Genomic DNA, 14,617 nt, shown 5'->3' on the forward strand with positions numbered 1-14,617 from the left:
ACTTTTTTTTTAAACCTTGTTTCCAAACCCCTGAAGCCATTTGAATTTGCCATCCCTAGTTTAGGACTACAGCAGATCTGCTTCTCCTCATTCTAATCTTCTGTCTCTTTATCAGTTAAAGTTGGTGAGTGTGAAGCTGAGTTAGAAGAAACTAGAGTGGGAGATAAATTTTGCTTTTTTGTGCAAAGCCTATATATTAGTTGACTTTATTTTTAAAACTACGGTCAACTTGTTATATATATACTAGGATATGTCCTACATAAGATTTCTGAAAGTTATTTTCTAAGAGTCAAGTATAAAACTTCCTCAATAGGAAATATTTGTAAGACAATCATCTATTATTACATGTATTTTAAAAAGCAATTTAGCCAAAAACAATTTTACCAGCTTTACCAAATATTTGTGTCAATATTAAATAAAGTTATGTTTAACATATATATAAAGTATGATTTTATTTTCTCAGTATTAACCATAGTAAACAACTTTTGTAAATGTACCCTCACAAAATACACTTATTTCTCATTCAGAAAGTGTATCAACATAGTTTTTGGTCATAATTAAAAGTAATTAATAGTGAACAGTTTAGGGATACAGAAAATATTTAGATGTAAAATACGATATCAAAAACAGTAATCGGGAGGAGAGGAGAGTACAAATGTAAGTTTCTTAAAAATGCATTTGGAATTGAGATGAATAACTTAAAAGAATCATATATATATATAAATCATATAAATATATATATGTGGGGGAGGGGGGAGAGAGAGAGACTGCTATACAAAAACCTTATGATAACCACAAACCAAAAATCTAAAATAGGTATAAACACCAAAAAGGAAAAGTAATAAAACCATACCACTAAAGATTGTCATAAAATCACAAGGGAAGAAAACAAAAGAAGGGGAAAAAAGGATTACAAAAACAAATCCAAAACAATGAACAAAATGGCAATAAGGAGATACATGTCAATAATGACCTTAAATGTAAATGGACTAAATGCTCCAACCAAGAGACACAGAGTGACAAATTGGATATAAAAAATAGGCCTTATATATGCTGTCTACAAGAGACTCATTTCAGATCTAAAGACACACAGACAGAAAGTGAGGGGATTGAAAAAGGTATTCCAAGTAAACGGAAATCAAAAGAAAGCCAGAATAACAATACTTATATCAGACAAAACAGACGTTAAAGATGCTACAAGGACAAAGAAGGATACTCCATAATGATCAAATGATCAATGCAAGAAGATATAACGCTTGTAAATATATATGAACCCAACATAGGAGCACCTAAACACAAAGGGCAAATATTAACAGACATAGAAGAAATCAACAGTAACACAGTAATAGTAGTGGACTTTACCGTGGTCATGTCAGTGGACAGATCATCCTGACAGAAAATCGGTAAGGAAACACTGGCCTTAAAGGACACATTAGGCCAGATGGATTTAATTGTTATATATGGAGCATTCTCTCTGAAAGCAGCAGAATACATTTTCTTTTCAAGTGCGCCTGGAACATTCTTCAGGATAGATCCCAAAACAAGCCTTGGTGAATTTAAGAAAATTGAAATCATTAAGCTTCTTACCACATTGCTTTGAGATTAGAAATAATTGCAAGGAAAAAACTGCCAAAAAAAAAAAAAAAAAAAGTGTGGCGGCTAACCAATATGCTGCTAAACAACCAGTGGATCACTGAAGAAATAGAAAATTACCTAGAGACAAATGAATATGAAAATTCAAAACCTATGGGATTTAACAAAATCAGTTCTAGTAGGGAAGTTAATCATGATACTAGTTTACCTCAAGACCTAAGAAAAATCTCAGTTAAACAACCTAACCTTAAACCTAAAGGTACTAGAGAAAGAGGCACAAAAAAACCCCCAAAGTTAGTAGAAGGAGATAAATTGGAAAGATAAGAACAGAAATAAGTGAAATAGAGACTAACAGCAGAAAAGATCAATGAAACTAAAAAGTGGTTCTTGGAAAAGATAAATAAAATTGATAAACCTTTAGCCAGATTCATCAATAGGAAAGGGGAGAGGGCCCACATCAATAAAATCAGAAATGAAAAGAAGTTAAAATCAACACCACAGAAATAGAAAGGATCACAAGTGATTACTACTAACAACTGTGTGCCAATAAAATGGACAACCTAGACAAAATGGACAAATCTGTAGAAAGATACATTCTCCCAAGATTGAACAAGGAAGAAAAAGAACATATGAACAGACCAGTTACCAGTAATGAAATTGAATCAGTAATTAAAACCTTCCAACAAACAAAAGTCAAAGACCAGATGGCTTTACAGGTGAATTCTAAACATTTGGAGAAGAGTTGACACCTATCCTTCTGAAACTATTCCAAAAAATTGCAGAGGAAGAAACACTTCCAAACTCATTTTATAAGGCCAGCATCACACCTGATACCAAAATCAGACAAAGATAATTACAAGAAAATAAAATTAAAGGCCAGTATCACTGATGAACATACATGAAAAAAATTCTTGACAAAGGCAAACCATATCCAACAATACACTAAATGGTTTGTAAACCATGATTAAGTGGGATTTATTCCAGGCATGGAAGGAGTTTTTCAATATCTGCAATTCAATCCATGTGCTACACCACATTAACATACTGCAGAGTAAAAACCATACGACCATCTTTATAGATGCAGGAAAATCTTTTGAGAAAATTCAACATCTATTTATGATAAAAAACTCTCCAGAAAGTGGGCATAGAGGAAACATACTTCAACATAATAAAGGCATACATGGCAAATCTCTGTGAACATCATACTCAGTGTTGAAAAGCTGAAAGCATTTCCTCTGAGATAAGGAATCAGACAAGGATGCACATTCTGGTCAGTGTTACTCAACATAGTTTTGGAAGTCCTGCCACAGCAATCAGATTAAAAAAAAAAAAAAAAAAGGAATCCAGATTGGAAAGGAAGAAGTAAACTATCACTGTTTGCAGATGACCTGATACTATACATAGAAAATCCTAAGTACGACACCAGAAAACTACTTGAGTTCATCACTGAATTCAGTAACATTGTAGGATATGAAATCAATATACATAAATCAGTTGCATTTCTATACACTAGCAATGAACTGTCAGAAAGGGAAATTAAGGAAACAATACCATTTACCATTACATCAAAAAGAGTAAAGTACCTAGAAATAGATCTGTCTAAGGAGGTAAAAGATCTGTACTTGGAAAACTGTAAGATGCTGATGAAAGAAATTGAAGATGACACTAACAGATGGAAAAATATACTATGTTCTTGGATTGGAAGAATCAATATTATTAAAGTGACCATACTCCCCAAGGCAACCTATAGATTCAGTGCAATCCGTAAAAAGGCAAAAGGGGAATACAGGATGGAATGAATCACAATGACAAGAAATATTCTCAATGCTGCTTGTACCTTTTTAATTGTCTTCTCAATGAGCAGGTCTCCAACTGGCATTAGAATACCTCCAAACACAGCCAGGACTGCACCGATGACAGCGCCAGCGATGAGCCCACAGTTTCGGTCACAGACCATTTTTCTTGTTCAGGGAAGAAATTAAGGTTCAATACCGGCTTCTTTCAAACTCTCAGGTCCTTTTAAGGTGATTTCCAAGAGGTTGATTCTGTCATTAGATCATGAAACAGAAGTTTAAATATCAGTACAAAAAGATCAAAGTACAAGGAAAACATGCAACTGAAACAGACCATTTTACCATTTTTAAATAAACAAATGCTTTTTTTTTTTTTTGCTTGTTTTACGAAACTTTGTAGGACTTCCTTCTCTGGCTTTGAACTACCTAGTAGTGGTAGAAATAATAAATATTGTAACATAGAGCATTTCTTCAAAATTCTCCTCTTTAAAATTTTCTTCCTATGTATGATTAACACACTGAAATCTTATCTAAGGAGAACATGCTTACTGTACTCTCACCTTCCGTTTACGTTTCTTCAGCCTGGGACATTTACTGGCATCTTCACCATCAGTTTGGCTACTATACTCAAACACATCCATCTGCACCCTGCCTGGAGTTCTTCTGCAGACTGAATGTGGGTGGACTGATGTCTTTTCTTTCTAAATGCTGAGCAAGTATGGGGACAGGTGTTTTCTTTATTATACCTTTTTCACAAATAGACAGCAAAATCTGGATTTCACGGGAAATGACCTGATGTCTCAGAAGGAATCAGTTTTTCTAGTCATTTGTAAGCTACCTGTTAAAAAGCAAGAGTAAACAGGGAAAATGCACTATTAGAAAATTAATATTAGAATACTCTAATATAATCAGAATTATAATAACTATTAGAAGAAAATTCCATTTTCAAGAATATTCAGTTCATGCCTAATTTTTTCTTATAAATGGTGTTTAAAACATTGAAATATTTTAAAGCAGAGTAATTTATTTTCCGTATAATTTTTAATAACTGACTGTTGGGTAGTCTAAAGGTGAAAAAAATTGGATGAAAATATATCATGCAGAGGATGCCTAGTTTCTGTGATAAGTATTGGTTTCTTACTGGTCTTAAATATGTATTTTTAAACATACTCAAGTGCAATATTGTTCATTGTGTCATGGGAAACTAACCTGTGCCAATTCTGTAAATACAGCTAGGTTGTGTCAGTGTATGTACTTCACCTAGTCAGTCTTATCTTTGGTATCTTTATGTAATATATGATTATTTCATAAAGATTACAAGAGAACTCTTAGTGGAATGAGGATATCCTGTTGTAACAAAGTTAAGAATTTAGTATTCTAATATTTGAAAACATATCCATTTGAGCTTTATTGGTTGCAACAGCATTTTTTAAAACGGGATTGCTAAATGTTGCTAAATTTTGCTAAAAGGGATATATATGTGTGTATTTTCCCCTTTGTAGATTCTGTGTCATCACCTAGTTGTGAATCTGACTTTTCCCAGAGTCATTCTCCTTTATTCAAGCAGCCCCATGGACTATAGGAAAGAGTTTCTGCAAGGGGGGCAAAGTCTCAAGAAAGTCCATTGGAAGGCCAGGGGACAGCACGTTCTCCAGTGCCTCCCTTTCTAAATCTGAGTACTCATTATTATGACTGCCAGGGACCCTCTGCCCAGAGATGTTAAGTTTAGGCAGACCTGGGTACTGCCTAGGCTCGTATCTGCTTTGCACCTAAACTCTTTCCCTTGAGTTTTAACATAGCCCACTGCTATTGAATCAAGTTAATCAGAAAACAGAAGTGTTAGTAATTTATTCTGTTGAATTGTGTGGTTAGACAGTTACTGGTCTTACACTGATCTAGATGATGTAGAAGCATAGATACAAGTATCATTCTAACAGTACTTCATACATACACTGATGTTTTTGAGAGGGAGAGATTGAGCTTACCTACTTTTTCAAATTTTCAACTGACTGACTCACTTTTGTTACCTTGATGTAAGTTTCCATTTTTTTTCTTTGAGACTAAATAAGATGTTTCACATGAGTGTAGTCCTCCTTTATCAGCAGCTTTGCTTTCTGTGGTTTCACTTACCCAAGGTCAACTGCAGTCAATCAAAGGTGACTGAAAATTCAGAAGGAAAATCGTGGATATGGAGGGGACTACTTAGGGTTGGTGTTATCTGTGATTTTAGCATCTGCTGAGGGTCGTGGAAGGCATCCCCCAACACCTGTGGATGTGAGGGACTTGCTGTACTTGGGTTCTTTCATTCTGCTTCAGCTTCTTGTCACCATGAGGAATTTAAGTATTGCTATCATAATCTTATTTTAACCTATGCTTCATACTACAAAATTACAAATATAATTGACCCTTGAACACCACAGAGCGGTTACGGGCACGGACCCTGCACACATGGAAAATCCACATGTAACTATACAGCCAGCTCTCCTCATCTGTAGTTCTGTATCTGTGGATTCAAACAACTACACATCGTGGTTCAGGCAGTACTGTACTATATATTGAAAAAAATTTTTTTGTAAAAGTGTACCCATGAAGTTCAAACCTGTTTTGTTCAAGGGTCAGTAGTAGCTTTATTCACCTGAAGCTAAGGAGGGACAAATACATTATGTAGGACATACACTGAGTACATCGGAGGAAAGTTCAGATTTTTCAGCAATTTCTACTCAACAGCTTTTCTGCCTATGTTTATCTTCAGAAATAAGTGTATTTTATTCCCACTCTTCTCTAAAATTTAGCTATTAAAAAATCTGTTTGAACACAGTTTTTTTTGATAATGGAGTTCCTTATATAAAAAATTATTTTACTGCTAATTTTAGATTGTATTTCAGTCTTTATTATTTCTTGATAAGAAATAGACAGGACATTGATATCTGTAATAATTTGCTGCTTACTTAAAATGCTTAAATTTAGAAAACAAAAATACTCACAAGAATAGAAATGAAAACTAATTATTGGGACTTAAGAAAAAATTTAAAAGGCATTTTATATCACTAATCACATACCTTTCTTGAGTATAGGAAGATCAGCTGTATCCTATCAGTTTATAGAACTTAAATACTGTGCCTTTTGTAGAATTCATGAGTACATTTACATGTGGGCTGTCTTTGAAAGAAGAAATAGTATCTTTTCTGTTTCTTTTTTTTGCTGTCATATTAGTGGAGTTGTTCTAGAATGAATTTATGAGCATTATGCCTTTCCACTCTGTTGGAAACCTGAGGGGAGGAACTGAGACTGAGCTACAAGAAGTATCTCCAATAAGTAGGTCAGAAAATCAGAGAAAGATCCCAGAGAATCTAATTATTCCCATGTGTGGATGAAGCTGTGTTCCCTGGGAAACTCCACCTGGAAAAGACATGGCCCAGAAGTAAAATTCCCTTGGATGTGAGCTGTGAAACTTCACAACAGTTTCAGGTGACAGGATTACATTCTTGTACAATAAGTTCCTGTATCCATAAGAATAAATCCTCTCATCAGATTTTACTGTAACCAAAGAGGGCAGAAACTGTGGCCCTTTCTTTCTCCTTTCAGTCCCACCTTACTTGGTTTTTGAGTCTCACCACAGAACCCAAGGGCTCTGTGGAAAATGTTTAAATAACTACATTAGGAGATCTCCATCAACTTTTCTTATTGAAGTTACCATAATCTTCTTAATTTATGTGTGCATTTCCATCCTATCAGAATAAATGGAGGTAAAAATATGGTAGAAAAACATTTATAGACATCTGTAATATACAACAATATGCTTGACTAAATTATGCTTTCCAATTATTACAGCTTAAAACTTGTTTTGGTGGTGATCTTACAAAATTAAAACAAGTACATTGGACTTATATGTTATACTAAGGATTCCTTCTCGAAACAAGCACATCTTTTGGAGTACTTTTTGGAGTACTTGATTACAGAGATTACTATAGATTTTCAGTGATTCTCTTAGAGTCTTATTGGTTTAAATAAGATTATCTAGATCCATTCTTGAGTCAGACACAGAAATGCTATTACCTTTTTTTCCAACCTCAAGTTTTATTATAAATATTAAGATAGTATACTATTTGCATGAGTTATGAGTTACGATACTTGCTGTGAAGTCAAATAATTTACGTGGGTCTTAATATTAAGTCTTTATGATTATTTCTGTAGGTGGGTATATTATATATCTTATAAGATTGCCAGTGTCAAATAAAATTAAATGAGATAATAAAAATTCCTCTCATAACAGATTTTTATTTAAAATGTTAAGACATTATTATGAACAGCTATAACAGTAAAATATTATTGCATATTGGCCAGTTATTTTTTAAAAATCTAATAAACGTATGTTGTTTACATAAACAGAAATGATTATTTGCACAACACTTAGATTACAATAAAATCTGATGAGAGGATTTATTCTTATGGATACAGGAACTTAGAATATCGTGCAAGAGAAAAGCAGTTTCTTGCTTAGAACAGTGCTTCTTGAAAATTTCAGTCATGGCTTGGGCTAGTGAATTAAAACACCTTGTGCTTAAATCAGAAAATAGTTACAGAATCAGTTTCTTCAGAAAGAAAAAATCCACAGGATTCAAATATGTTTGAGTAAACTTGGCCAAACATTTTCATAAAAGGTAAGGGTAGCAACTATACTTCCAAGATGAATTCCAAAATTTTCACTATACTGTCCAAGTACCTCTCTGACTGTAATTAATAGATTCCTCCCAGGTTTACCAAGTATTTGGTTTATTGTTCTGGTCTAATAATGCTAAACAAAAAAATTATATGTATTTTTGTCCTATCATAAAATCCAGTGGAACACTGGATTCTCTATGAAACAACAGTTTAAAAAATGTATATTTTGATTATTTTTGAACCAATATTAGAATCAATTTTGTTTTTACTAATTTAAAACTACATAGCAAAGGACTGAAAAGTACATGCAAAGATTTTTTAAAATATCTTTCAAAATGTAACTTGATAATTCCAGAAACTGAGATACTCTAAAGAGTTTATGTCATTTACAGTTATGTATGGATTCACTTACTATAATAAAACTAAAACATTTAATTTCCCCAGAATGATTTATCGTTATTTAAACTTGGTATCATCACTCAAGAAAATAATTTGCTGATAGTTATAATACGCTTCCTTAAGTAACCTTGATTCATTTTTATTCTGCTACTAAATTTTATATAATTTTATGCAGACTTATTTAAGTCTAAAATCATTATCTAAAATTAATATAATGTACCATTTCCAATAGCGATTACAGTATCTTTCTTCATTTAAAAAGGCACTTAAGGACATATCTAAAATACACATTGCATTTAACTCTGTAGACAGTCAGGTTCACCCAAAATTGTGCAATTCAGACAAAAGTAAGCAAACTACTGACTTTGTAGAGTAATAAGTAGTTAACAGTTGCATATTAAAAAGCATTTTGGCATAAGAGTGGCAAGACTTTCATAAGAACTAATCCCATTATACTGATTTTTACTTACATTTATTTCCTTTTATAACTTAAATTAAAAATCATGTATAAATGGCCTAAGTAGACAGTGGAAGTTTTGCAGTAATCAAATTGTATTGTAAATCATTTAAAATATTAACAAATGTTTACAGATAAACGTAAGATTTTAAACATCAAGAAGTGAAATGTCATTGACTATTAGACAGGGTTTTAATACTTTTTAAACATAGAAGGTAGGAAGCTTCATAACTTGGAAAACAATACAAACCTAATTTCCTATCACTTGTGAGAGAAATCTTTGTATTTAAACAAAGTCATTATGACTTACCTTTAAAAAGGCTAAGAAGGATTTTTCAATCAAGTGCTCCAACATTTGAACAGGCAATTCTTAGTAGGACCAAATGGTATTCTCCAGAAAAACCCTACACTGAAATCCTCATTACACAAAGTGTGTAAGTTTAAATATGCTTAAAAAAATTGTCAGATCCCAGTGAATGGTTTGTTGCAAGAGGAACTAAAAAAAGGAAGAAACTAACATACATCCTACTACAGATGTGGCTTTTAAGGGTCTATTTTTGTTGTTGTTCTGGTGAGTGAAGCCCATCACATCTAAGACATATTTTTCTTTCTTTCTTTGAGGGTGGAGCCATCTTCCCATACAAGTGTATCAGAGGCAGAGAGACAGAAGGAACTGACTTGCTGAGTGGCCTCTTAATATACTCTGTTTAACTACACAGTCATTATTCCAGATAATAAACTCTGGGGTGGAAAGTGCAGATGAGAGAATCATCAGAGTCTCACTTTCCTGCATGATTTAGCTTGAAAAACTGAAGTTTAAACGAAATGTGTTTTTCTATACAGCATTAATCTAAACTGTGTTGAACCTAATAATTGCGAAAACAATTGGAGGCTGTCAACAAGGATGATAAACAGACTTTAAAAAGGGAAATAGTCTATTGTTCTAACCAGAAGTTCTTCACTATTTATCACTTTCTGTTTTTTAAAAGTTTTATGATCACAGCAAAATCCTTCTATGAAAACCAAAAGATTAAATTTCTCTTAGATTTATTCAGATAAAAAAATAACTATTAAATAACATTTAGATAGAAATACTATTCAGGATGACTTTTTAATAGAAAAAAATATATTCTTATGTTACTTTAAAAGAAACTCACTATTTTAAGATCTAACCAAATGAAAGGTCCTTATCTTTGGGAGGGGAAAATAAAGACCCTCAATATTAAAAATATGTTATTATGAAAAAATTCCCAGAATCATACAGGCAAAATTGAAATATTCAGTGGGTTAAACTATCATCTGTCAGACAGACCAGCTGAGTAAATGCCTCTAAGTCAACCTTGAAATACAGCAAGTTAACAGTAACAGTATAGAAATATATTTAGTTCATTAGGTCAGATTTAAACCAGCTCTCATTTCATTGCTTGTGCTGTCTCTTCTGGACATTTGTTGAACCCTTTCATTTGCTAGCACTGCAGTACAACTGGAAAGGAATTCAAAGCACTCTTTTTCCTCGAGCATTGCTGTCTTCTTCCAGGATATTTTTACTGACACATTTATTTTAAATTAATAATAAGTAATAACAATTTTTAGGTATATTGGGATTTTTTTTTCAAACATCAGACCACTTAATTAGGGTAAAGTAGAAATTGCCTTTCATAATCTCATTTTAATTTATGCTTTTCATTTAAAAAGAATAACTTAGATTTCAGGGAATTTAAAATGATGATTCCCTTGTAACTGTGAACTTTTATCTTTGCTGTATTAGTGAAAAGGTAGGATAAAGGCTAATTTAATAGCCTTTTAACAATATTGATTGTATTTAAGCTGCTTTGATACATGTTCTTCTCAGCCTTAATTCTCACAAATACATATACATACACACACCTTCCAGTCTGACAGTTCAGAAATAGCTCATCAACACAGGAGTTCAGATAGGACTTATTTTAAACAGCATATCTTAAATGTATTGAAAGGCTAGTTAAATTACAATAAAATTATAAACAGTTAGAGAAAGATATTTCAGGAAAAAATACATGCAAAATAGATGCATAAGTTGACAATTAACTTACTTGGATCACTATTTAATCAGTAGCCTAATGTCATCCAAATCCTCTGTCTCTGAAGAGGAAAATGTCCCACCCTCATGAGCAGTCCAGAGAAGCAAATTCCCAGAAGCCGCTGTTAAGTGTTCAATCCCATAGACAACCGTTTCTTAGCACACAGGACCCAGAAAAATGGAGAACTAAGTAAAATCTGCAACTATGTATTTATACATTGAGCAAAAATATTAACCTTGAACAGTAAGGCAGGAAAATGCTATACCTATTTCTAAATAATGTTGGGGTTTTCTATTTGAAAAGATTATGTGCGTGCAGGATTTTGAAGGGATATGTTTTATTTGAGGGTATACCGGCCTCGTGTAAATCCACCGTAGCACTAGACCCATTTAGCAGAATGAAAGATAAAATTATCAGTAAAGGCAGCTTAGGCTCAGTTCTTGGGAACTCTTTTCTTCTGAAAGGACCACATGGATTTGGAGTCAGACAGACATAAGTGAATCCTGATGTTACCAGGCATTAGATATACTGACTGCAGATTCGGAGTCAAATGACTACTTACTCTCATTTTCTTAGTTAAAAGGTGGAGAAAACTAAATAAGAGAATCATAAGAACTAAGTGAGGCGAGTTGTGTGCAACACTTGATTACGAGGCACTCAAGGTGCTTCCCCTTCGATCGGGCTCTGCCCCTTCCCTCCCTTCCATCTGGTGACTGCAGGTACACAGCGCCAGCTGGCATACGTTTGTCGTGTCTCTTCATCTGCTAGAATGTTGGCCCCGTGAGGAGGGAGACGCTTGTCTGTTCAGTTCACTGCTGAGTCCCCAGAACAGGCTCATAGCTGGTAATCAGCTGAATGAGTGGACACACACACGATGATGAGATGCACGATAGTATTTGGAAAGGAATGAGAGTGAGCCGAAATGAGAGGTTATTACACTGCATGTTCATACCACAGGTAGGCGGTGCTTTGAGATGAAGAGCGTCTGAATGGGAGTGAGTGCACCTAAGTTGGAATTTGGATTCATCCCTTCCTACAGTGTGTGACTTGTCACTAACCGCTTCGCCTCTCTTAGTTGTAGTGGAAATAGCTCCCTCTCAGAGTTGTTGTAAAGATCAGGAGTGGTAAAATGAAGGACTTAGTGCAGAGCCTGACATACAGTATTTATTTAATAAATAATTGCTATGGTGACAGGTGACTATTAAGCAAGTTTTTAGGTTAGAGAATTTATTAAAGTAACATGGACAAGTAAAAAATATTGAAAGTTACAGAAAGGTATAAAATGTGAATTCTCTTTCGATCACGAACTCTGTTCCTCAGAAGTAAACGATGTTAGGTGTGTCCCGACCACTCCCCCCATACCCCGAAATTTTGTAAATGTTAAACTTACATATGTATGCATACAGACTAATATGTACACCAAATTACACTTTCTGCAACTTGCCTCTTTTAATATTAGGTGCCTTGGAGATATTCTCATATCATGGAAAGTGTTAACTCTTCTTCTTCCATTATTGAAAAATACTGCATGATAAATGTAGCATTGTCTTTTAAATTTAAATAGTCTCATATTTAATGGAACTTTAAAAGTTTTTTCTAGTTCTTTGATCTTATAAAATCGATTCTAAAAATTCATGTACATGTTTTGTTTACTGTGTTGGGATACTAGTAAATGGCAGAAAGTGAAATTTCTGAGTTAAAAATACTTACTTGTTTTTTGGTAGGTAATTTTGCCTAATTTCTGTTTGTAGATCGGTGTACCCAACAGTGAAAATTTGTATCTCCATACGTCACTCACACTGGTTTATCTGAACTTTAAGTTGTTAACAAGTACTTATTTTCTTGGTAAATATTTAATTGAGTGAACTTTAAACTGTTTTTTTTAAGTATATTGGCACATTTTTTAAAAATATGTTACAGTATCTTTGTTCAACTCTATTTTTCCTGTGGGTTTGTTTCTTCCTTATTAACTAGTAAGGAAATAGCCAGTGTTCTGACATTTGGTAATTTTTAAACATTTTTTACTATTTTAAAATTTATTCTTATCGTAATTTCAAATTACTCAGGTTTTCAATTTTTATGCCATTAGCTTTCACAGTAATTCCTTTTAAGTTCTGTGTCATGCTTTGACTGGCTTTCTCTAAGAATATGAAAAACAGTAAGTAAGCCTTCTTTTAGCATTTGTGTGATTTCAGGAGTCTTCTGTAACAGTATTTCTAGATAAGCTGATTTGTGAAATTGAACACTTGTGCAGTAAAAGAGGAAGAGCAAAGTAAGTTGAGTGATAAAACTGTTGCAGCATATTTGAGAGGCAGATAATGGATGCATAATGTTCTAGAAGAGGAATCACATAGCCCAAGTTCTGATCACAGCTTTATTAATAGTAGGATCTGTGTGTTGGCAACACAGAGTCTTGATACTCCTGATTCCCTTTCTTGTCCAAAGAATAACTACAGAGTCTACCTGTAGCCTCAAGCTGAAGCTCAAGTCATATGGTAGATTTACATTTTAAAATGTAAAGTGTAAAATTTTAAAATGTAAATCTGGATGCATTTTCTTTGAGTAGAATTCTAGATCGTATGTGTAAATAAAGATCCTCAAATGATGATGATGATCCAGTAACAGAGTTAACATATATTGGGGGCTTACTGTCTGCCAGTTGTGGAAATAAGTGTTTCACATATGTTATCTCGTTGACCTATTGCACCACCTTACTATGATCTTTAGACAACTGATTGAGGTCACATAGCCAGTATGTGCCAAAACAAGATTAGAACTCAGATAGACTGACTGAAGGGCCTATACTCGCTTCTGAAAGAAAACAATATTTATATATATGATTTCTTGATCAATACCTGTCTTTACATATTCTTTTCAAGATATTTGTAACATTGAATAACAATTAACAATAACTTGACATTAGAAAAGAAAATATCTAAATACGATAAACAAGGCATGAACAATGAACATATTCTGTAAGTGGCAATTATCAGAATTATTTGGAGATTAAACAAAATTTGTTCTAAAGATCTGTAACACATACACAGCACATATACGGTATAAAGTATCTCAAAACATTGGTTACCAGTATAAACCCAAAAGGTGAAATTTGTTTTATCACTTTAATCTTTGGGGTTAACTAACCATGAAGATTTATACACACATTTGTGCACATGTATAACATACATAATTTTGTCTGTGTGTATATACACACACGCATAAGTAAACATTTATTTTCTTCTTTGCTGCCTTGTTCATGTGTAGAAGTATTAAACCAAGGGTAGGTTCTGTTTTATGTGGTGAGGAGGGTCTTCACATAAAGGAATAAAAATAAGTATATGTGTGCACAAGTTTAAAAAGAGAATATTAATTGCACAGGACATAACAGTATATGGTAATACCAGTGAAAGCTTGAGAGATTAAAGTGAAGGTTTCCAATACCATCTTTAAAAAAAAGTTTAAAGAACATCATTAAAGATAAAGTGCAGAATATCAGGGTCATTAAAGGTTAGACTTTAGCCATGTAGTCTAATAAATCAAAGCTCAGGATGAAAGTAAACCTACTGCAGTAAAGAAGTAAAATAAACTTACCCTTATTTTTATAGAAGCCCTGGTAGGAGCTGTGTGTAAAAGACAGATTGAAGAGAGAGCTT

At 33.3% G+C, this 14,617-nt stretch overlaps 1 protein-coding gene across 1 annotated transcript in view; it reads right to left on the reverse strand.

Moving 5' to 3' along the window:
- Positions 1-14,617, reverse strand: part of CD36 (CD36 molecule) — a 49,996-nt gene extending 35,379 nt beyond the window's left edge. Inside the window, exons 1-3 of the mRNA XM_032484127.1 lie at positions 14,556-14,617; positions 4,133-4,224; positions 3,431-3,638 (exon numbers count right to left, since the gene is read on the reverse strand). Of these exons, the coding sequence (XP_032340018.1) occupies positions 3,431-3,550 (120 nt within the window). The 5' untranslated portion in view covers positions 3,551-3,638; positions 4,133-4,224; positions 14,556-14,617. The remainder of the gene's footprint in view (positions 1-3,430; positions 3,639-4,132; positions 4,225-14,555) is intronic.

The sequence above is a fragment of the Camelus ferus genome, chromosome 7 (genome assembly GCF_009834535.1).
Source record: "Camelus ferus isolate YT-003-E chromosome 7, BCGSAC_Cfer_1.0, whole genome shotgun sequence".
NCBI classification, from domain to species: domain Eukaryota; kingdom Metazoa; phylum Chordata; class Mammalia; order Artiodactyla; family Camelidae; genus Camelus; species Camelus ferus.